The sequence below is a fragment of the Manihot esculenta genome, chromosome 8 (assembly GCF_001659605.2).
Source record: "Manihot esculenta cultivar AM560-2 chromosome 8, M.esculenta_v8, whole genome shotgun sequence".
Lineage (NCBI taxonomy): Eukaryota > Viridiplantae > Streptophyta > Magnoliopsida > Malpighiales > Euphorbiaceae > Manihot > Manihot esculenta.
The window spans coordinates 36,209,362-36,232,281 of NC_035168.2; the positions used below are offsets into that span (position 1 = coordinate 36,209,362).

The 22,920-nt window shown below is 35.7% G+C and overlaps 7 protein-coding genes across 10 annotated transcripts; 1 reads left to right on the forward strand and 6 right to left on the reverse strand.

Moving 5' to 3' along the window:
- Nucleotides 1–172: 172 nt before the first annotated feature.
- LOC110621800 (uncharacterized GPI-anchored protein At3g06035) lies at nt 173–1,215 on the reverse strand. The gene is made up of 2 exons (XM_021766105.2): nt 1,038–1,215; nt 173–899 (listed from the first exon to the last, which is right to left on the reverse strand). Exons 1-2 carry the CDS (start codon nt 1,117–1,119, stop codon nt 298–300), a joined length of 684 nt encoding a protein of 227 aa, XP_021621797.1. The 5' UTR covers nt 1,120–1,215; the 3' UTR covers nt 173–297.
- Nucleotides 1,216–3,135: 1,920 nt separating this feature from the next.
- On the reverse strand, nt 3,136–4,791 carry LOC110621822. Its single transcript, XM_021766129.1, has 3 exons — nt 4,643–4,791; nt 4,041–4,463; nt 3,136–3,967 (listed from the first exon to the last, which is right to left on the reverse strand). Exons 1-3 carry the CDS (start codon nt 4,743–4,745, stop codon nt 3,351–3,353), a joined length of 1,143 nt encoding a protein of 380 aa, XP_021621821.1. The 5' UTR covers nt 4,746–4,791; the 3' UTR covers nt 3,136–3,350.
- Nucleotides 4,792–6,000: 1,209 nt separating this feature from the next.
- Nucleotides 6,001–6,883, reverse strand: LOC110621379 (uncharacterized GPI-anchored protein At3g06035). The gene is made up of 2 exons (XM_021765649.2): nt 6,723–6,883; nt 6,001–6,639 (listed from the first exon to the last, which is right to left on the reverse strand). Exons 1-2 carry the CDS (start codon nt 6,793–6,795, stop codon nt 6,137–6,139), a joined length of 576 nt encoding a protein of 191 aa, XP_021621341.1. The 5' UTR covers nt 6,796–6,883; the 3' UTR covers nt 6,001–6,136.
- Nucleotides 6,884–8,566: 1,683 nt separating this feature from the next.
- On the forward strand, nt 8,567–9,996 carry LOC110620147 (NADPH-dependent aldehyde reductase 1, chloroplastic). The gene is made up of 4 exons (XM_021763750.2): nt 8,567–8,854; nt 8,937–9,313; nt 9,405–9,763; nt 9,857–9,996. The coding sequence occupies exons 1-4, from the start codon at nt 8,732–8,734 to the stop codon at nt 9,877–9,879; spliced, it is 882 nt and encodes a 293-aa protein (XP_021619442.2). The 5' UTR covers nt 8,567–8,731; the 3' UTR covers nt 9,880–9,996.
- Nucleotides 9,997–10,122: 126 nt separating this feature from the next.
- LOC110620146 (mevalonate kinase) lies at nt 10,123–13,511 on the reverse strand. Of its 2 annotated transcripts, XM_021763749.2 has the most exons (6): nt 13,210–13,511; nt 11,792–12,035; nt 11,458–11,711; nt 10,832–11,245; nt 10,423–10,567; nt 10,123–10,294 (listed from the first exon to the last, which is right to left on the reverse strand). In XM_021763749.2, exons 1-5 carry the CDS (start codon nt 13,337–13,339, stop codon nt 10,449–10,451), a joined length of 1,161 nt encoding a protein of 386 aa, XP_021619441.1. In that variant the 5' UTR covers nt 13,340–13,511; the 3' UTR covers nt 10,123–10,294; nt 10,423–10,448. The 2 variants fall into 2 exon arrangements, with proteins under 2 accessions (XP_021619441.1, XP_021619440.1); XM_021763748.2 differs by having other exon boundaries at nt 10,123–10,567.
- A 1,320-nt stretch (nt 13,512–14,831) lies between these two features.
- Nucleotides 14,832–18,261, reverse strand: LOC110619991 (root phototropism protein 3). 3 transcript variants are annotated; one of them, XM_021763525.2, is made up of 5 exons: nt 17,500–17,655; nt 17,300–17,369; nt 17,047–17,129; nt 15,773–16,888; nt 14,832–15,682 (listed from the first exon to the last, which is right to left on the reverse strand). In XM_021763525.2, the coding sequence occupies exons 3-5, from the start codon at nt 17,050–17,052 to the stop codon at nt 15,311–15,313; spliced, it is 1,494 nt and encodes a 497-aa protein (XP_021619217.1). In that variant the 5' UTR covers nt 17,053–17,129; nt 17,300–17,369; nt 17,500–17,655; the 3' UTR covers nt 14,832–15,310. The 3 variants fall into 3 exon arrangements, with proteins under 3 accessions (XP_021619217.1, XP_021619218.1, XP_021619216.1); XM_021763526.2 differs by having other exon boundaries at nt 17,212–17,369; nt 17,500–17,578; XM_021763524.2 differs by lacking the exon at nt 17,047–17,129 and having other exon boundaries at nt 17,500–18,261.
- A 1,044-nt stretch (nt 18,262–19,305) lies between these two features.
- Nucleotides 19,306–22,840, reverse strand: LOC110620452 (cation/calcium exchanger 5). Its single transcript, XM_021764200.2, has 2 exons — nt 21,740–22,840; nt 19,306–20,250 (listed from the first exon to the last, which is right to left on the reverse strand). The coding sequence occupies exons 1-2, from the start codon at nt 22,577–22,579 to the stop codon at nt 19,486–19,488; spliced, it is 1,605 nt and encodes a 534-aa protein (XP_021619892.1). The 5' UTR covers nt 22,580–22,840; the 3' UTR covers nt 19,306–19,485.
- Nucleotides 22,841–22,920: the final 80 nt, after the last annotated feature.

Here is a 22,920-nt window from a genome sequence, read left to right on the forward strand (position 1 = left end):
ATTATTTAATTTTATAATTTAAAATATATTTATTATTAATTCAGGTTTTTTAACCATTTTCTCTTAAATAAAGTAAATTATTAATATATATATATATATATATATATATATATATATATATATATATATATATATATATATAAAAGAAATATGGAAGGATTCCAACCAAATCAATTTCAAACAGACTAAGCCTGTGTGCCCTTTTAATTCATAATAATAAGACAGCACAACAATCGATCGATAATTATTTAATTAGTCTTTTTCATCGATCAGTAAATACCATTTTCTGGGCATTAATTAGTTCCACCAAGCCAAAGGAACTTCCGCATACAGAGCTATCCCTAACAGGAGAGACACCAAGCAATAACCAAAATCAACCTTGGAAACCAAACTATTGGCTCCGGCAATGTGCCCACCTCCTACGGTGGAAATCAGACTATGGCCTTCTGGAAAGTCCTCTCCCGTGGTCGTGCTTGAAGTGAAGCTGCTTCCTCCAATATCTGTGACGCTGCCTTCAGGGTTGTTTGTGCTTAGAACCACCACCATCCAATTATCCTCAGAGGCAATTCCTGCTCCAGTGAACTTCAAGTCTTTAATGTAGTTTGCTCTTTGTGTTTTTGTATAATCGGCAAGCACAAGATTTGGAACTAATTTGGGCACGCAAACGGGCAAAACTAGGCCATCTCTAACATGGGTAACGTCAACTCCACAGTATTGTAGGAAGTCTGGGTAGTTAGATAATTGAATAGAGTTGGCATTTGCAGAACATGGCTGGTTCTCTAGTACTCTTTCGGCAATTTTATCAGCTAGACAGGACGCCTTCTCATTATTGGCGAAGGCTGGCAACCCTGAGGATGTTCTGTAGCGGTTTAGGCCTTGAAGAACAATGTCCTCCTCACCTGCAAATGACATATAAAGCAAGAACTGTTTTCAACACAAATCGACTCCGGTAAAAGTTTTTAGTTATTTATGCCACATTCCCATTTGGGAAAACAACAAAAAAAAAAGAAGTGAAAGACATAAAAGAGAGTAATTACCATCAGAGAGCACAGCTGGGGAGAGCAAGAAAATGGCATGAAACAGCACGAAGAGGAAGAGGACGAGTTTGAGAAAGGCCATATAGCTAAGCCTACGACAATAGCTTTCGCATGAAACGAGAATCAGAGTATCATAATTAAAGAAGAAGATAGCTGTGTAACCCACGGTCTTGTTTTTCTTGAATTTGAAGGGGGCTTTATTATGTGTTACAGCTACAAACTGGTATTGGTCCTGCAAGTGGCAGCCATGCACGCATGCAAGTTTTTGTTCACCTCATATGTCGCCTATGCATGCATTCCAAATTGCACATAGACAGGGCCCAAATTACCAATAGAAAACATAGATAATTCTTGTCAAAAATTAAATAAAACCCACGTATCGGGTCTAAATATTTTTTTCCATGTTTCATATCTGTACAAATAAAAATGTTTATTATATACAAATAAATAATATAGATGGGCAGATATAGTTTGGCTGAGTGCTCCTCACCTCTACTGTGCTCCAGTTAATTTATAAATCCAATTAATTAGAAAATAAAATATTAAATAAAATTAAATATATCTTTCGAACCACACTCTTCCCATGGTTTGGTGTTCTTTTCTTTCTCCCTTCTGGTATTCTTTTTTTCCTTCTTAAATGAAATAAGTGGTTCAGTACTCTTCTATATCTCATTATTAAATGAGATTAGCGGTTCATTATTCTTCTTTTTCTCCCCTATTCTTCTTCTTTATTTCAAATGAGATGAGTGGTTTGATACTCTTCTATGTTGAATGAGATGAGTGGTTCAGTACTCTTCTATGTTAAATTAGATGAATAGTTCGATATTATTCTTTTCATCCCAATGAGTGGTTGGGTACTTTTTTTTTTTAAATTAAGATAAGTGATTCAACCCTCTGAATTCTCTTCCTCCTTTAAATAAAATGAGTGGTTCGGTACTCTACATTTTTTAAAAAAATTAAAATAAGTGATTCGGACTCTGAATTTTTTCTCTTTAAATGAGTTGAGTGGTTCGGTATTCTTCTATGTTAAATGAGTTGAGTAGTTCGGTATTCTTCTATATTAAATCTTCTATGAAATGAGATGAGTGGTTCGATATTCTTCTTTTTCTCTGATTCAGTACTCTTCTTTTTAAATTAAAAGATAACCAAATAATCGTTTTTTTTAAATTAAAAACTAAGTGATGAGTGAAATTAAAAAATAAGTGATTCGGAATTCATGAATAGTTAAGACTGTACTCTTCTTCTTGAAATGGAATGTAGCCTTGATTTGATGCTGCTTTTCTTTCTTCTCATTAAATGGAATGAATGGATCAAAATTGCACTCTTCTTCTTTAAATAGAATTTAACTTTAAATGAAATATATCCTATATTTTTAGAATCTATTTAAAGAATTTAACCTTAAATGAAATCTATCTCTATAGAAATTTAACCTTGAATGGAATCTATCCCTCCCTATCTCTATAGAAATTTAACCTTGAATGGAATCTATCCCTCCCTGAGTGATTCGATATTTTTGAAATCTATTTAAGACATTGAATCTTAAATGGAATCATTTATATTCTTAGAATCTATCCCTAAGTAAAATGAGAGATTCAAAATTCAAAATGACACTCTTTTTCTCTTTTTTTTCTGGAGTATTAAATAGAGCATTAAATATTAAATAGAGCATTAAATGGGCACTCAGATTCTTGGAGCATTAATTCCTGAAACATTTTTTCTTGGAGCAGCATTAAATGGGATGGATGGTTCAGGATTGCACCCTTCTTCCTTAAATAAATGGAATGGGATGAATAGTTCAAGACTGAACTACTCTCTTCTTCCTTAGATGGAATCGAAGGATCTGTGTAATAAAAATTTAAAAATACTTATATTTATTAAAAAAAATCTATTACACTACTATCTCATGCTAGATTATCAACCCCTATAACTAGATTGTTCAATCAGCGGTGATGAAGAATTAATATACCTTTTCATTTATAAAAATATTTTTTAATAAAAATTAAGAAATCATCAGTTAAATATTAATTAAATAATTTAAATTTAAAAAATATTAAAAATTAACAATTAAAATTTCTGTCTAATTAATTAAGTCACCAGAGACAAACACATGCATTCATTATTTATATACGTATAACTACATACATCACAAATACGTACACATATAAAATTACGTATATACATATGAACTGCTTCATATATCAAACACAGTCAGTGATAGTGCACTTTAATTCATAGTATTATTAGATAATCGACTGCCAATTCAGCGTAAATTCGCCAAATTGGTGATTCTGAGTCTTCGTCACGACCACCAGGCTAAAGCACTCCACCATAAGCAAGCATCCCCAGCAAGAAAGACATCAAGCAATGACCAAAACCAACCTTGGAAACCAAACTATTGGCTGATCCAGCTGCAAATTGCCCTTTCTTGGTCGTAACCAAAACATTGGCTAATGCAAAGTCTCCAGCTACGGTGACGTTTTGAGCAGTATTTGTGCTCAAAACGACAACCATCCAATCACCTTTAGACCCAACTCCAGCTTCAGCAAAATTCGAATCATTTATGTATTGGGCATAGTCGGTGCGTGTGTAATTAGTAAAAACTTTGGTTGGAGCCAACTGGGGCACGCAAACAGGCAATGCGACGTCGTCTTTAGTGTTGTTAATGTCGATGTTACACTTGGATAAGATTTCAGGATACTGGTCTAGTTGAAGAGGGTTGCTAGCGCTGCTGCTATTGGCCTCATTGCATGGTTGGTCTCCTAGTTTTTGAGCAAGTTCACCTGCAAAGCATCCTGTTTCTTTGTTCTCGACGAAAGTTGGGAGGTCTAAAAATGCTCTGTGACAGTTGAGTGATTTGAAAAGATCGACGGCATCACTTGCATTTCCTTGCTGCTGGCCACCTGAATCTACTGGTGCTTGTGGCATCGTATCTGAAACTTAGTCAAATAAGCTATCTGATCTAGCTACATTTTATGGACAACTTCGACAGAGTTCAAGAGCTACCATTTGAAATGAAGGTGTTTATGTCAGAGCCGAAGCTACCACCGGGGGTGTTGGTGCTCAAAATGATCACCATCCAGTTATCTTCGGTGCCGAGTCCGGCACCGGTGAACTTGGCGTCAGTCAAGTATTTGACATACTGAAGGGCATTTGTCAAATTGGAAAGCAGAAGATTTGGAACTAATTGGGGCACGCAAACCGGCAGAACTGCACCTTCTCTAGTTTGACTGACATCAACGCCACAGTAGGCTAAAACGTCAGGGTAGTTCTGCAACAGAGGAGAGTTTGAAGAACATGGTATGTCCTCTAGTATCTGGTCGGCAAATTTGTCAGCGAGGCATGCTGCATTTTCGTTAAGTGTCAAGGCTGGCAGGCTCATGGCTGTCCTGAAACTGTTCAGCCCCTGAAGAACGATTTCTTCCTCACCTGCAAAATATGCGAATTTTGTTGCCATTTCACGCATGCAAACAAGAAAACAAAAGGAAAAATCTAATTCAAGAACCATAAGATCACATTTCCATTTAAAAAAAAAGGAAAAATAATGGAAACACAACTATGTCAATCAAGTCCGAATGAAAGCAACATCTAGAAAAGCAAGAGCATACCATCAGAGAGCGCAGGCGAAGAAAGCAAGGAAATTGCAAGAAGGAGGAGAAAGAGGAAGGCCCTGATGATTTTGAGAAAGGCCATAGACATAGCTGATCTCATCTCTAACTTTCTCAACAAAGAAGAGATGAGAATGAAATTTTAATGGTTTCAGCTTGTTTAAGTGCCTGGAATTTATAGAGGGGTTATTTGTTTATATAGGTTCCAGGTGCCTGTTATGTGTTTATTACACATCCAAACTGGGATTGCCAAACCGACAGCTATAGCTGGTTGGGCCTGCAAGTGGCAGCCATGCACATGCAAATTCTTGTGCTCCTCTCGTCTAGATTGCCTGATGCATTAACGCGTTCGTCCCAAAATATGCATGAAAAGCCTCCCATTCAGGGACATAACCTAATACACAACCCTCAGGAATGTACTTTAATTCATTGATGGTAGAGTATTTTTAAGAACGAATGGTTTCGAATTCCAACACCAAGTCAAAATTAATTATAAAAAAATATATATTTCATTTTAAAACCGTTATATTTTATAATTATATATATATATATATATATATATTAAAGTGTGTATATATATTCGATTAATATTATTTTATTAATTTAAATTTAAATATACAATATATCATAATTTTATTATGGATGTGTAAGGATTTTTCATTAATTTAAATTCAAAATTCTCACTATATTCTTCTGATTGAACACATGGTTTCTTACGTCCGATTTGCCTTTCAAGTGAATGGTTATCCCAGATGCCCCAGGAACTTCATTTACCAGCATGAATTTTGGTCAAGTTTTTAGAACAATTTTCATCCAGTTTGAGATAATATCCCTCAATTACTTTTGATAGACGCCCCAAAGCTGCCGCCGGGGATCATCCCCGGAGCCAATTAATGCACCAGTGAATCAACCTCCAGTCATTAATGTAGTTGCCAGCAAACTGGAAGAAGGCATAATTGGTAAGAACCAGAGTTAGGAACCAATGTGGCTTGCGAAACAGACAAACTGCACCTTCTCTATCCCTGTCTGAAAGTAGGCCAGGTAGTACATTTTCTGTAAGAAAACTGTCTGATTATCCAATATTTTTTATTTTATTATTGAAAAGTATTTATTAGATTAGTTATTAATTTTTTCTCTTCTTAATTAATTATTAAATAGTATACTTTTTAATTAATAAAATGAAAAATATTAAATAATTATTTTAAAAAATAACTGTTGATAACATTTATCTAATTTTGGGCAATTATACACACCTTATCACCTGCATTTTTCATTATTGTTAAAGACCAACAGACCCAAAAATCATCTTAAATTGGAAAGGATGACTAATTGAAAGCAAAAAATTTAGTAGCAATTAATAAATAATTAAAAACAATAAATCCAATTTATTATTATATGCAAATTACAAGCACAACACAATCAATATAATACAAAAATCACAATTAATACATTCAAACAATTTAGCAAACTTGTTGCCATGTGGGAATTAGTTAATTACCACCAACCCAAAGGCACTTCAGCAAAAACAAGCATCCCCACCAAGAAAGAAACCAAGCAATGACCCAAACCAATCATGGAAACCAAACCGTTGGCTCCTGCAAAGTCACCTCCTGGGGTGTTTGTGCTCAAAGCCACCACCATCCAATCACCATTACTAGCAACTCCAGCTTCAGCAAACTTGGAATCATTTATGTACTTAGCGAAATAGGTTCGTGTGTAATTAGTAAACACTGCAATTAGATCCAACTTCGGCACGCAAACAGGCAACACGACACCGTCTTTAGTGTGACTAACGTTGATGTCACACTTGGATAATAGCTCAGGATGCTTGTCTAGCTCATACGGATTACTGTCTTTGGCTTCTTCACATGATTTCTTCTCTAGATTTTTAGCAACTTCATCAGCCAGACATTCTGCTTTTGTGTTCTTGGTGAAAGTTGGCAGGTCTAAGAATGCTCTGTGACAGTTGAGGCATTTAAGAAGATCATCGTCATCATCTGCAAATCAACAACACATTCAAATCAATCATATATATGTCAAGTCCTTGAGAGAGAGAAAGAGAGAGAGAGAGAGAGAGTACCGCCACACGAGCGCGCCGGAGAAGAAAGGAAGAAGATGGCAAGGAGAAAGAGGCCAAATTTGAGAGAGGCCATAGCTATTTAGGGAGATGAAACAACTGTGTTACATCTTTCTTAAGATGGAGATGAGATTATATATCAACTGTGTAGGAATTTAGGAATAAAGAAAAGATTAAGAAAATTTGAAGTTTGTATAAGTTAAGCTTCCATTGGTATCTCTCTTTTGAGTTTCTGGACTATTCTTCTTTTATTTCTTTCTACTTTCCTTCATTCGTTTATTTGCCTTGGATTTGAAGGCTTCTCCAGATGCCCCGGGGTGTGCAATCTCATGCATATACACACTCAATTTCATTAGTTTGTCTTCAAATCCAATATAAGACTTAACGACCGTTGGACCTTTTACAGTCCAGAGCAAGACTAGGCCCAATGGAGGAAGGCAAGCCTAGAATCCACGCCTTTCTTGAAGTGAGCTAGTCCAGATTGCATGTCCTAACCCGGTTGAGGAAGCAAGCCAGGCAGACCTCATATGCGGGCCCTTTTGCAAGCAGTCCAGCCTAGTAATGTGACTAAAGAAAGGAGAGCAAGTCTATTCACTTTGCAGCCCTACCCGCATGCATGCCGGAGGAATTAAATGGCCGCCTGATATAGAGAGAGACTCTAACATATCCGTACGTACGGACCCGAGTAATAAAAACAGGTGATACTATAGGAGAGAGGCAATTTGACGTTACTAGTGTATATATAAAAAAAAAAAAAGATAAAAAGGAACAAACGTCTTCCTCTCCACTCAAACTTACACAATCATTATAAACTTTTTTTATAGATTACAAAATAATTACCAGGCCATCTTGATGTTTAACCCAAATTCAGAAAGGTCTTCGAGTGAACAACATCTACCACTATTTTGGAGTCTATCTCAATATTTACTACTACTATTTTGTTTTTAACTTATTTATATATTTATGAGTAAATTAAATTTTAATAACTCGTTAAAATGCACAAAAGTTGGAGGATGAATAATAGAATTGCAAAAAATACGTAAAAGAAATAAATTATTGAATATATTTTGGAATCTTTGAATTATAAAATACTAATAAGAAATTGAAATAAGAAATTGAAATATGTGATTACTAAGAATACGTATCATAATATAATAGTTTTGTAATAAAGAATTAATTTTATGCTTTTAATTGGTCAACTATATTTAATTAATCAATATTTGATGTAAATTGTAAACAATAAAATTCTAATAAAGAATAGGAATTTTAATAGAATTTCAAAACCAAAATTTCAATAAAATTAATCCTATAAATTTACTTATATATGAAAAATTTTAATTGATTGGAATAAAATTAAAGTTTTAATGATAGTATATATGAAGGTGAAAAAAAATTATACAACGTGTCTAGTTATAAAAAATGTATTTTTTTTTAAAAAAATATTTCTTTATTTTTTAAAAAATGAAAAAAGTGTTTATTTTAATTTATTATAATTAAATTTTATAAAAAAATAGAAAATACCAAAATAATTATTTTTCATTCTTTTTTTATTATATTAAAAATTAAAAAGTATATTTTTTTTAAAATACATGCAACTTCGTATACAAATAAATAAATAAAAAAAATACAAGTTTTTGTTTGCCATGAATTCTAAATTTTACTCACATTTTACACTACAATCTATAAAAATTTCTTGCGGTAAAAAAAAAAAGGTAAAATATAATTTGTTAGTGTTCATTTTACACCACGTGTTCCCTCCTCTTGCCACGTAGTCCTACGAATTGTCATCCAAGCTATTTATCTGCCTCCTCACACCGCTCTTCTTTCTCGTCACTCCAATGCTTCGCATTGTACCCCTTCGATTTGTTTCCATTTCATCATCCAGGAGGGCCATAACCGCTGCCTTTTCATCTCTGCCTTCAACCCATACTCATCTTAGAACCTACCGGAAAACTCAGTTTCCGGCAATATTTATTTCTCTTCAGAGACCAACTTCTGCTGTATTTGTAAGAATGGCTTCCGGTGATCAGAGTTTTCCTCCTCAAAAGCAAGACAAGCAGCCTGGGAAAGAGCATGTCATGAACCCTCTTCCTCAGTATGTTAGCTCCGATTACAAGCCCTCCAATAAGCTTCAGGTACTCCCAGGTCCCCCCAGTCTCTCACTGTTAACGTACAAATTAAAGGTCGTATTACGTATGTTATATTTCTTTTTTGCAGGGGAAGGTGGCACTAGTGACTGGTGGAGACTCGGGAATAGGGCGAGCTGTGTGCTACAGCTTTGCCCTTGAAGGTGCAACAGTGGCTTTCACTTACGTGAAGTCTCAAGAAGACAAGGATGCTCAAGATACTCTCCAAATACTTAAGAAGGACAAGGCTGAAGATGCCAAAGATCCTATGGCGATACCTGCAGATCTTGGATTCGATGAGAATTGCAAGAAAGTGGTTGATCAAGTGGTAAATGCTTATGGCCGGATTGATATTCTGGTTAACAATGCTGCCGAACAATATAAAACTAAGTCGGTAGAGGAGATTGATGAAGGGTCGCTCGAGAGAGTGTTTAGAACCAATATCTTCTCCTACTTTTTCATGAGCAGGTGTGTGTATGAACATATCTTTTAAGTTTTATCCATTAATTATTTTCTGTGTGTGATTTGGTGGTGGTGGCGGTGGCGGTGGCGGTGGCAGGCATTGTCTGAGGCACATGAAAGAGGGAAGCTCAATAATCAATACGACGTCGGTGAATGCATACAAGGGACATCCTACGCTGCTTGACTATACATCAACGAAAGGAGCAATAGTAGCATTCACAAGAGCACTTGCACTTCAGATTGTGAGTAAAGGGATACGCGTCAATGGTGTTGCACCTGGACCCATCTGGACTCCATTAATACCGGCCTCCTTCGGCGAAGAGGAGGTGACCAACTTTGGGAAGAAAGTGCCAATGGGAAGAGCTGGCCAGCCAAGTGAGGTTGCACCCTGCTTTGTGTTCCTTGCTTGTAACGTCTGCTCTTCGTATATCACTGGCCAAGTACTTCACCCTAATGGTGAGTGCTTTTTTTTCTGTGGTTAATTCACAAACACTTGGTGTGTAAATTTGAATATATGATTGTAACTATAGAGATGTTGGGTTTTTGCAGGAGGCACCATCGTGAACGGCTGATGGGTACCCGTCGAGAGAAAGCGATCGATCCTTTTGTCTTTTGAAGAAGATGCAATGACGCAAGTAAACTTGTGCAGGCGTGAAGAACTTGTGTAAATCTTAGTGTTTTTGTGTGCTGTGTGTCGTATATGATGAGTATTACAAATGCATATTCTGTGGAACTCTGTTTAAGTGAAAAATGTGTGAGCATGTTGAAAGCAAAATGGGATAATATCAAGATTTTCACATCTTGGGTCAAGAACAGACATAAAACAGGATTGATCATTAGATGAACACTAAGATTATGACTATAGAAAGAGGAATAGCGTTCACAAATATCCAGAATTTTCTACAGATTTTTGTAGCCTTAGTGAATGTCCAAAAAATTGAAGATAAATATTCTCGAAACTTCAAAGACGTTCGAGGCTGACCCAAACTAGAAAGAAGAAGAAAAACAACAACAAAATAATGTACATATGAGGTTGGATAAAGAAATAAATCAGTACCAGCAAAGCCTACACATTGGATCTTATTTGAAATTTGACATTAAAGATAAGATCTTACACTAATTTATTGCTGGCCTGGTATAATCAGGATGAACCGCCAATGCAAATCTCAACACCATTCCCACCAATCCCGGAAATCAGACATTGGAATCCGCATGTCTCCAGTTCTGTAATTACTTTATCAACAACTGTTCCTGATAACACTGATTTATGCAGTCAAAGGAACACATAAAAAGAACATGAAATATAATGATATAAAACATGAACTCATTATTTCACATATCAACAAGAGCATGGCAAATTAAAACACATTATGAAAATGATTTAATGCATCTAAGTAATGTGGTCAACGCGACATTGTAGGACAATGAGAGAAATCCTAGGAAATTATCTAAAAGAGAGAATGTAATGAGTAATGAGCCATAGTGAGAAGAGATTAGGAAGAAAAATAAAGCCACAAAGGATACAGGTTGGTAGCAGAGTCAGGACACAACCCCCACCCCCTGCTCCAGTCAGCTTGGAAGCTAACTTGTATTTCAATGTTGTCCGAAGAACAGTTTCTATAGAAGCATGGCTGACCCCCATGCATTGTAGCAAGCCTTGATTCATTTCCATCAACTCTTCTAGCTTCTGTTCCTTCTCAGTTATGGACACATCATCTGGAGCAGGTGACAGGATGATGCTAGCCACCTCATTACTGATAGAATCAACGGCATTAAAAACAACACTCATGGCATTAGGGTGCCGTAGAGTTCTCTCTGAAACACCAGCAATCAGTGCTTTTGTGTTCCTCCCTACTTTTGTATTGGTAACAAGCATTTTGATTGGCATGTTGGACTTGATGCGTGTCAGATTACCAGACGTGAACTTGATCATGTTGCCTGTTAGGAAGCGCAAAAGAAATAGCGCACAGGTCAGGCAGCAAATACTGCAATATAAGGAGCTTGAACTTTTCTGATGCACATTATTATTTGTTCAATGCTTGACTACAGAGTACAAAAACCTAGTTATTATGAATTATAATACAGAGATGAAGCAGGTGGAGCATGTAGATAAAAGAAATTTGTATGTATACCTCACCAGGTTTACATACCATATGTGCTGACAGTGTTGTCTATTCCAGATGGCTTTCCATGAATTATCTTTTCACCTTCAAAAGCCCATTTGTTTAACAATTCAAGGTCAGACTCTCCAAACATTTTCCAACCCTGGTGCTGTTTGTCCACATTTACAGAGTCTGAAAGAGCAAGTAAAGCAGCTGAGAGGGCAACACAAAATGCAGCTGATGATCCGAGGCCTGAACCCAGTGGAAGCTCAGAAGTGACAGCTACAGTGGCAGGTTTAAACCTGACACATTGGAACTGACTTAGGAAAATCAAGTAGGAAAGGAAAATAGCCAACAAAATAATGCAACACTACATGCATACCCTTGAATAGAAGTATATAACCATAGAAATGCCGATACTCCGGAAGCAAGTGCAATTTTTGCCTCTGGGATATTCTTTTCTTCAACCAGAGCTGAAATTGACTTAATTGATTCTATTGAACAAGAGGTGGGCGTTGAAGAGGAAGGAGGACCTAAGTTAGATAATGCTTCTTTGATTCTACCAATTGGCCATGAAAATTCTAGTGCCATATCCTTGAGCTGAAGTTTGAGTGAATCATCATTTCCTATGGGAAAATAATGATCCATCAAAAAACCAATCGTGTAGTGATCAGTTTATCAAAAGAACTTATGACAAAGATGGGAGAGGCTACTATAGAATTATGATGAAAACAAGTGAAAATCCAACAGTGATAGATACGATGAATCCCAATTCATAGTAGATAAGAAAAGACATGGAATTGCACGTTACTAAATGTTTTACATGAACAAGAGAAATCCCAAATTTATTATATCTTTTTTTATTATGAACAATCAATCCCTTTAAACAGCAAAAATATTTTGGGAAATGTTTGATTACGCTTAGCAGTCACAGCTTGCTGGCAAGAGATTAAGTTGAAAGTGACAATTGCAGTTTTTAAATTGACCTAGAAGTGTTGCAGATTGGACAAGTATTTGGTGATGAGAAGTGATGAAAAACCTGTAATTTGGCCAATTCATAGGTAAATTTTGGCTACCATGGTGTTGGAGAACCATCCTGTCCATTTTAACCAATTACAATTCTCCATGGTTTCTTTATATCATTAATTTTAGATAACCCACAACCACCTACATGAAAAAATCTTCTTTTTGCAAGTTATAGTCCACTAACAATTAAACTGAACAGATACTAGTACAACAAGAAATTAATGTTGCAACAAAGGGAAGAGCACAGGAATTATCAGAAAAACTCAAAAAGGTTTTCCTTTGATCATATCTAAACCAAAACTCAAGAACTAAAATCCAAAAATACCCAAGGCTACAAATTTTGCTCCAAATATTTAAACAAGTCCAATCCAATAATCCTGCAGAAAATGGAAGACAACAACACTTGATTCAAAGGTTTCTATTCAGCTAATAGCTCAAAAGGGTATCATTGATCGGCAGTTCAAACAATTCCAGCAACTCAAACAATCTCTAAATGGAAACACACCAAAAAAGAGAGGAGAAGAAGAAAGACTTGGCCTTAGCATGCCTAAAACACGTTGAAAGCAAAACAAAGAAAGGACAATATACATAATCCCAAAATCTCAACAGGGTATCTTTCGATCAACATTTCAAATATCCCTAATTCAAAATAAGCTCAAAGAATCTTCGCATGATATACATATTCAGCTCGCCAGAACCAATATGTCCAGAACAACAAGCAAACAAGAACACAAAAATGAGGAGCCATTAAAGAGCGTATAATCACAAATTTACCAGCAGTGGGTATAGAAACAGTGACATTGGTGTAGAGATTAATGGATGCGGCGACAGCAGTGGATCCGTGCACCACTGCGTGTTCACCGGAGAGAATGATTTTCCCAGGAGCTCTTGCTGTCACTTCCATTGTTTTCCCGTGTGTCTCAAATCCCAATTTCCTTTGTCAAGAAATCCTTGAACGTTGAGGTCAGGTAGTTAAGTTCTCTCTGAGATTTATTGATCCGTAAATTGAGAAACTCATGATTGGGCAGCTTTCGCGGAGAAAACCAAACCAAAGCAACATATTACATATATTCTCTTTTTCCGTCGTTTTTACACAGAGCGAGAAAGTGGAGAGACAACCACGCGCACGCTCTCCCTGGTGGCGCGTAGCAAGTCACAGGGTATGGTTCGTATCCTTGTGGGACCTATTAAACTGGGCCTCTGAAGAAAGGATCGCGTGATCTAGGGAACACTTTCTTTACGGTAGGTATATGCTTTTATTTTTCACGAGTAAAATATTAATATTAAAAAAAAATAAAGCATCAATGCTACTCAATCACGTGCCACCATTAAACACTTGAGCTTATATTTAAAAAATGGGTTTAAGTATTTTTACATTTTTTCACCTAAAACTCATTTATTAATTATAATTATAAATAAATATTTAATTTAATAATTTTAAATTTATTACAATATAAATACTTATAAATTTAATATGATGATAAGTGTATCTGAATAAATATGAGCGATTTTAAATTTTACTTTTTCAATCTCTAAATCTCTATTTTAAAAAAAATAAAAAAAATGTTATTCCAATATAAGTCAATTTTATATTAGATGTTATATATATGTATATATATAATTGCATGTTTTTTATATTTATGTAAATTTTTTAAATGTGAAATAAAATTTCAATACTCACGGGTACAGATCCATATTGATTGTGATTGGACGGTGCATCACAAGGACTCCTATTATTACAAAAAAATAAAAAAATAAAAAAAAAGCCTAAGAATAAAAACAAAGTTTAGTGTTCCAAATTATATCAAATTTGCTCTCAAGTATAAAACCAAAATTAAAAATATTTTATTTTATTTTTTAATTTAAATTTACTTTTAAACTTTCGATAAAAACGAAATAAATAATAAAAATTATTATTTACTAAAATTTAAAAGTTTGAAGTCTGTTTTTCTTAGTTTTTTAGTTTTATTTGAATTTATATAACATTTCTACCAATTATCTTTTATTACCAACCAAAATTGTTGACAAAGCTATTTGTGGGCCCACTTTTTTTTTATCAAAAATAAATTGTTAATTAGTAATAAGGGAGATTTTACAATGCGAATCTTTTTGTTTAATTTTATAAAAAAATGCATTTTTTAATTAATTGTCGTATGTGCAAGTATTTTTTTTATCATAATATATAAATTGCTCATATTAGCATGTATGATTTTATAAAAAAAAATAAATTTTTATTTATTTATAATTTTATTTTTATATATAATAAAAAAATTTTAATTAAAAAATTTTAAATTCTTTTATTTTAAATTAAAATTTTATAATAAAAAATTAATTAAATTAAATTTTTATAAAATTCTTCGCTATAAAAAAGAGGAGAGGCTACAGAAAAGCTCAAATGGAGAGAAGGGGAAAAGGAAGCTCATAGTAACCTTAACATAAAATAGGGCTGAAGCCCAAGAAAACATTCAGAACTCTAATCTAGCTATTGAGATCTGTTCATCAACTGCCACTCCCGACTACCAAACGAGATCACCAACAGCCACTTCTGGAGAGGTCATGGGTTCCCAGTGGCCAAACACTAGTAAGAGCTTCAAGACAAACACAAGCACCAAACTTCCAACGCTGCGTTTTTGTAAAAGAAACGAAGTACAGATTGGATAAAGGATTTAAAGATATTAGATAAACTATACAAGATAACTTTTTTGTTTCTCTAAAGAAAAATTACACAGATACAGAACCTGTCTAGCTTATTTGCTATATTTTCTTCCCCAATCTACAATGTTCTGCATGCAGTTGTTATACCTGGGATTTTCTATTCAGAGAAAGCAACATAAACAGATGCTAACACAGTGCTCTGACAGAACAGCATCTCTTTCTAGACAATGCATCCTTTGAGTACTTGTCTCTGAAGCTGCATTTTACACTTCTGCAATGCATTTAGCTGCATCTTCATGTTCTCAACCTCTTGTTTCATCATACTTATTTCTTTCAATGGTGTCATGCATTCCTCATCTAAACCCTTACTTATTCTGATAATAGTTTGAGTTTTCGTTCTTCGATAATTTGATCCAGTAGTTGTCATTGATTTCGTCATATTTACTTGTTCAAGAAGGACAAGTCTCATTGATATATACAAGGGCAATCTTTCATTCTTCATTGCGTGCTGGCGAGCTTCTTGTGATAGTTTATGATAATCCATGGCTTTGCATATACTTGTTCTTCCTTCTTCTGTCAGACTAGGATGAGCCTGCAGAATTGGTCAATGTTCTAGAAATCTTAGTATCAGCTTTAACTTTAACGTATAAAACTATTAAAGGAATGGTAAACTTTTACGTACCTTGAGATACATGTCCATGGCTCTATAGAGATTGTCATCACAATATCGGGCATCTTTTGGTAATGCTTCTGTAAGCAATTGGAACTGTTTGATAGAAAGCTTCTCATCCCTGGCAATCATTGCAAGATATCCATCCACCAACTTGCCAACAATGTATATTCTTTGTGTTGGATAAAGTAACATTGAAGAAACATATGACCTGACCACCCTTCTGATGATTCTCACATCGTAGACACTATCAGTACTGCCATGATTCCTCACTAAGAGATCTGAAGCAGAACACTGCTCCAACATGTGAGCTATCCTTTGTTCCAGCTTATTTAGTAGTTCAAACTTGATTCTCATCATCCTTCCTAACTTCAGAAGGTGAAGCAAAAAATTGCAGGAAACTGAGTTTTTCTCTTCTGGAAGTACCTTAATTAAACTTTCTGCAGTAACTTTCAGTAACTGGTTTGTTGGCCGATTGTGTTGTCCAAAAGGAATTTGAGAAAGCCATTTTTCTGTCCAGTGAGCTATGCATGATCCAACAAGCTCTGGCCTTACTCCTTTTGTTTTAATAGATTCAATGACTTCAAGAAAATGATCTAGTCGAAGAAATGAAACATCATCAAACCACCAATTCTCAGCTACACAACTATGTTGTGAGTTTCTTGCATTGTTTGATTGAGCATTAAAGCACAATGAATCATCATCATAAGCAGTAAATTTCTTTGGGTCCATGGACGCCTTCCAAGCAATAGCTTCAGAGCATCGTTTCAAGACTTGTAACTCCTTGGCCCATGAAGAAATTGCCTCACAGCTTTTAAGAATTTGAAATATGTCTTTCCATGATGTTAAGAGTATAAAACTTAGGAAAGTCTCTGCCTTGGAAATAAGATTTCCTTGTTCAAGATCATCACTCATTTCTAAGAAATGTGCAGCACAATATGCTGGAGCAATGTTGGCTGCTGTCAGATCAACTTTCCATCCATAGCAGAATTTCACCACCAACTCAAAGATTTCAGCTCCGCCAGGAAAATTTTCTATTTGGATCTTAGACACTGTATTCTTCTCTCCAATGCTTATTCTTTGGAATACTAATCTATTCAAATATCCACTTCTTGATACCATGGGAAGCTGACTACCCAAAAATGATATGAAGTTAGAATCTGATCATGGGTTGATCCTCAAAAGAGTTATTCTCTTTCCTTTTTTTAAAAAAAGAAAAAAAGATAAAGGAAAATTGAACTTATTTGAATAAATAGGAAAAATAGCTCGGGAAACAACCAATATACCTCCATGCTTTCAATTCTAAAAAGAAAGAATTGGGAAAACTGGCCTAATTATTTTCTGGTTCCAAGTTGTTTCACCTCAATTTCTGCTATGAAAGAGTGTAATATGGTCTAATCAACAGAACACTTCTAGCAACTCAAGAAAAAACTTAAAAATTTTTAAGTTACCTATGTAACAGTGATTCAGCAAGTAGATATCAATTTCCAAATTCCAATAGGAGGTTATGTACATTAAGAGAAAACATATTCAGTTCACCTTATGCAAGTGAAAAGTAGAATCCCCAACTTGTATGATCAAATCATTTGCAACTTTTGTGTGAACAATCCTGCAGAAGCAAAATCAATTACAAATCACAACTGCAGAAAGAAACATTGTAAAGATCATAGCGCTATTCACAATTTCACACACATATGCACAAGTATATGCATGCAGGAACAGAGACAGGGAGAACTTACCAATTCTGATTTCTTCTCTCTAGAGCTTCAGCAGCCATGCTCACTTTAGAAGGAAAAATAACACATTTATTGTGCTTAAGACCATTGAAATTTCCTTTATCAAGAATTCTCTTTCCCATAGGAGCCTTGTCATGTACAGGGGAAAGAAACCTATACTTCATTCTTTTTAGCTGCTTTTTGCTCCACAGCTCCAACGATGCACCAAAAGAGTTGCTAGTTTGATAGAGAATTATAAGCTAAGGCAGAAGAGGAAATACTTGGTGGAAAGTAGTTATGCCATTAAGAGGGTTTGTTATCTTTTGCCATCTCTGGTCACTGTAAGCATAGATGTGGGCAGTGGGTATTGGGTAGACTGGAGCCAACACCATGCCCATAATTGTTGTACATTCTCGTCCACTAAAGTTTGAGACACAATTCCTGCTTTCTCTATCAGTCTTGCTACCTAAAACTACACCATAAATGATCACCAATCCTTTCCACCTAAGCAAATTATTGAAAACTTCCACCATAACCATCTATCCCTTATCCTAATCAACACTACATAGGTATAGTTACCAAATTAGAACTACTCAGGCAATGTTATATTTACAAGGGTTGTATTCTAGCCTTTAATTATGATGGGTTTTATATGGGTTCCATCATGATTAATAGTCAACATGTAACTGTCGTATGCATTCAATAATTTCTTTCACCTATTATAAGGCCACTTGCATATTAAAAGGCCCAAACTCAATGTGTCAAGCATATTAAGGATTTTTTTCTCTTTTATTTTTCTTTTTTAAATTATTAGTGAGAGTTTTTAATCTCAATTCTTCCATAATAAACAAGTGATTTGGAATTTTTAAATTTATAAAAAAAAATAAAATTTTAATATATTTAAACTAAAACTCAATTGCATACAAAATAGTGACACAATGAAATAAAATTGAAATAGTTCAATTGTTAAAGGGTTTGAAAATAGGTTTCATCTAACTCATTCAAATATTCAAACATTATTGTTCTTTATATAATAATATAATATACTTAAATTCACATTCTTGAGATTGATACATATTGTATCGACTTAATTAAATTGATAAAAGGAAGTAATGTTTTTGTCAGAATATTAATTGCAAACTGTTTTTCTCTTAGAGGCCTCTAAGTGTCACCCTTGAATAGCTTCACTTGGCCTTGTAAGATTTTTCCTCTACTTCTTTTACCCTTTTTTTCCCTTTTCTTTTAAAGTTCCGGTTCAATGAGGTAACTACAGAGCTAAGGTATGATTATCTTACGAGCAAAGCAAAGCAAAGGCCTATTCAGGAAATCTTTCCTGAGAAGTTCTGTAAGCTTATCAAAAAGGACATTTTAACACACTGTTCAGCTTCTAGGTTTCACAAAAATATATAGGAGAGCATGATAATGCATGGCAAGACTAAAAATAAAAGTCTTTAAACAAGAAAAGAAAATTCATTTTCAGGAATGATAAATAGAATTAAGGAAAATAAAGAACCAGTAACCTTCATATGATTAATATCCTAACATTTTTTAAATAACAATAATAGTAATAATAACAACAAAATTTCTCAATGATTGGACTCTAAACTTCCTATTTATAAAATAAATATAATTCTTAAATTGAGTATTCTTCCAACATTACATGGCCTACAACACTAAGACCAAGTCATATAAGCTAATTTTTTTGTTCACATTAGCCAGAGTATCAAATAAATACAAATAAGCATGATATTTAATTGATAGCGCATAAAACTTCAGAAATTAGTGTGTATGCTAGGAGGACAACAATCAATTGATGAACATAGAAAAACAGAATACAAACTAAAATTTTCAGATTACAGACTAAAAATTCCATAATCTTTGCAATATTCTCTTCATATCAATGCGTATACACTGCATAACCCCTAACATACAGGGTGAGAGATTTACTATAAGTGGCGTAAAGTATTTAGCAATAACTGAACAAAACTTTGACATTACGGATTGAATGAATCATCCTGAATACTTAGCAATCACTAAGCTAACTACCATGAAAAATACATAAAGACCTACGAGGCAAAAGCCCCAGAACCTAGGCACCCGAAATCTGGACCAAGTTATAACAAGCAGAGATCCCATCAGGCTCAAGAGCAAGAACACAAATGCAATCACAATACCAGTGTGGAGATCAAGTTCATAAGCTTTTGGATAAACATCAGCTGTTTGCACCACCAATGCTGATCCAAGTCCAACAAGCATATTAAACATTGGCCCAGCAAAGCACCCAGCCATGGCCATTGCTGGTTGCCCAGCTCTGGCAACTGCAACATCAGCCACAAGATCACCCACTGAGTTTCCCCAAGCAAGTACTGTAAGGCCAAGGATTGAAGGATGCACTTCAAGAAGCAGTCCAAGGGCAGCCAAGCAGTTTAACAATTCTCCAGCAACAGTAGATATCCAGAAGACGCTCATTATAAATGCCACAAGCACTATAGGCATTTGCTCAGTCTTTGGGGGTTCCTTTTCCAGTATGAAGTGAAGAAGTGCAAGAGAGGAGCTTGCCATGAGTACTATGAACCAAAGTGGGAAATGGGCGTTTGAAAGGAGGAACACTACGGGATGCTCTAATGGCATGAATGAATTGCAAGTATATAGAAGCGCTAGAGGGCAAAGAACTATATTGGCAGATACATAGAACCTGCTCCACTCTGAAGGGGAAGTTTGCGGAATTGTGAGCTTAAGGAGAAATGAGATTGGACACTCCCATACTTTTGAGATCTGTAAGAAATGCACAACCAATAAAGAAAGAATTAGACAGAAAAATGATCATACCATATCTTTCCCATAGAAATCAAAGGAAATAAAAGTAAACTTAACTGCAAGTCCCAAATTCAAGAAATTCAGAATCACCAGATCCATCCATCATTTGGCCTTAGAATAGAGGATGACAATGAAGCAAAAAATATATGCATATCACATATGAAATCCACACAACAAATATAGGAAGGGTTTGCTGAGACAGAGGAGCTTCTACATAAAAAAGTTCCCACATTGCCAGCAAGATGAACACCTAACACCTACAAACTGACTTTCGATTATTGGTTTGAGGTAAACCTCGAAGCTTCAATTCAGCCTTTAAAAAAAAATTCCAATTGTTTGAATGCCCCATGTATTAGTCACATTCATAGTAGTCAAAGGTACACCGAGGCCAAAGGCCTGTGCCCTTAAAGGGATGAGACAGTCACAGGAGATGTCACAGAGGTGTTGCCTGTTGCAAGGTACAAGGCCTGGTCTCGCCCTAGCCTCAACCAGACTACCACCATCTAGATTGTTCACCAATAAAGGCCACCGGCATTTCAATGGCGACTCTCTGATCTACCATTATGCAAAGTCCACACTCTGAAAAGTTGCTGGAAATTCTATTGCCTCATGTATCTCTTCTCCCACTTTATTCTGATTCCTCTGTATCCTTTTTCCTTCTTTTCTTTTTCTTTTCCTATAATATATATACATACAGCAGCAATACTGATTAGCTGCCACAAACCCAGAATATGCTTCAATGAACACAGTAGATTCTCTGTAAGGTGCAGCTCTATTTTGCCTCCAACCTCTCCCCACTCCCAAGTGGGTGCCTGCACCGTTTGCCATCAATAACTACGGTAACTCCTATGCCATTTTCACTGCATAGTCCGCACTATGTTAAGGCTAAATATAGGAATACCGACACTATTGCTAACAGCTCAAGTGCCGCAATGCAACACATCTAAACGTCCCCTAAAAGAAAATAGTGTTCTTAATATGAGCTGCGTAATGCACTAAAGGGCATAAGCCAGGCTGCAGTCTAACATCAGAAGAAACAAACAGAAGTTGCTCACAGGTGAAGGAGATTGCAACTAGATCCTCTGCGCAAAGTGACTGCAAGTTTAAACATCTTTGAAACATATCCTACTTTGGATTCCAATATGGGAACAAATCTAGAACCATCGAGAATTTTATTAGCAGTTTTTGCAGTTGGTTGAGTATTAAAACATGAAATGTCCTACCTTAACCTATCCAAGTTCTGCCGGTATTGAGTACGATATAATCCCAGTTTAGAAGAAGAAGAAAAAAAAAAGAAGATAATGCCTAGTTAACAAAAAAGGGGGGGGGGGGGGGGGGGAAACGAGCTTCGCAAACAGAAAATAAACAGACATCTCACAGCTAAAACATCACAATTACTCACCAAATTAATCTAAAAATCGCATTACTTCCCAAAATAAATCATTACCTTTCCATAAGCCATTTCGAAGGGCCCAGAACCATGCTTCTCATCCTCCAAATTGCTCACCACCACTGCCCCGCCTTTCTCACAATCCATTTCTCCTCCATCCTTTTTATGAACAACGCCAGTTCCCAAATCCATCCAAAATACAAACCCAACAAAGAAAATATAAAATCCAACAAATCCAACAGCCTGCCAAAAAGTTATCTCCCCACTCAAATACACATAAAATAGAAACAAAGCTCCCACTAAATAAAACGCAACATCCCTCACAAAAGACCCAGGATCCACATTAAATGGTGCTGCATATATCGCCACGAATCCAACCACGAACGCAGAAACAAAAGTACCAGCAGACAGTATAGCCCCAAACCCAGTTCTGTACTGCCCAGATCGAACTGCCGCAAGAGATGCAAAAACATCGGGTGCCCCATTGCCTAGCGCCAAAAGGGTCACTCCACCCATGCTTGGAGATAGGTTCAAGTGATTGGTGAGCTTGGTGGTGACAATAGAGAAATGGGATTGGGCTGTTTTGATGAGGATATAGAAATGGAGAAGAATGAACAAAGAAAGGGAAGGAATCGACAGGAAAAGGTTTCCTTCGAGGAGACAAAAGTGGATAGAAAGGTAGTCGATGAGGCCATTGGTGGAGGGAAGAGAGGAACAAGAGAGAGGGAGGAGGGTCTGGTTATGGGATTGTGAGAGGAGAGATCTGCGAGGGATTTCAGAGGATGTTGAGTAAAATGGTGATTTGGAGAAAAAGAAAGCGGAGAGGAAGGTCAAGGACAGTGCTGCAATGGAGTTGAGGAGGCAAGCAGGAGCAAAGATAGAGAAAGAGAAGGCCATGCCATTTCACAAAAAATTTGGGTCTCCTTCTGTTAAGCAATTGAGAGCGAATTGGTATCCTCTCTTCTTTTTTTTTGGGTTATTTTTTTACTGAAAAATGATGAGCTCGCGCTTGACTGGCATCAGGAACTGTTACTCGGTTAGCTTTTTCACAAGTAAATGCGCCATTTTTGTTCGTCTCCGATTGGATCATTTCATTCCATGTTAGACCTGGACGCGTTATTTCCAAAGCCAAACGAAGGATTGAAACAAAACCATTTTAATTTCTCATAACCACAAATTGAAAAGGTAACCTTTTGGGTTAAGAATTTGGGTGGAGAATGGAGACTATAGGCTGCCCA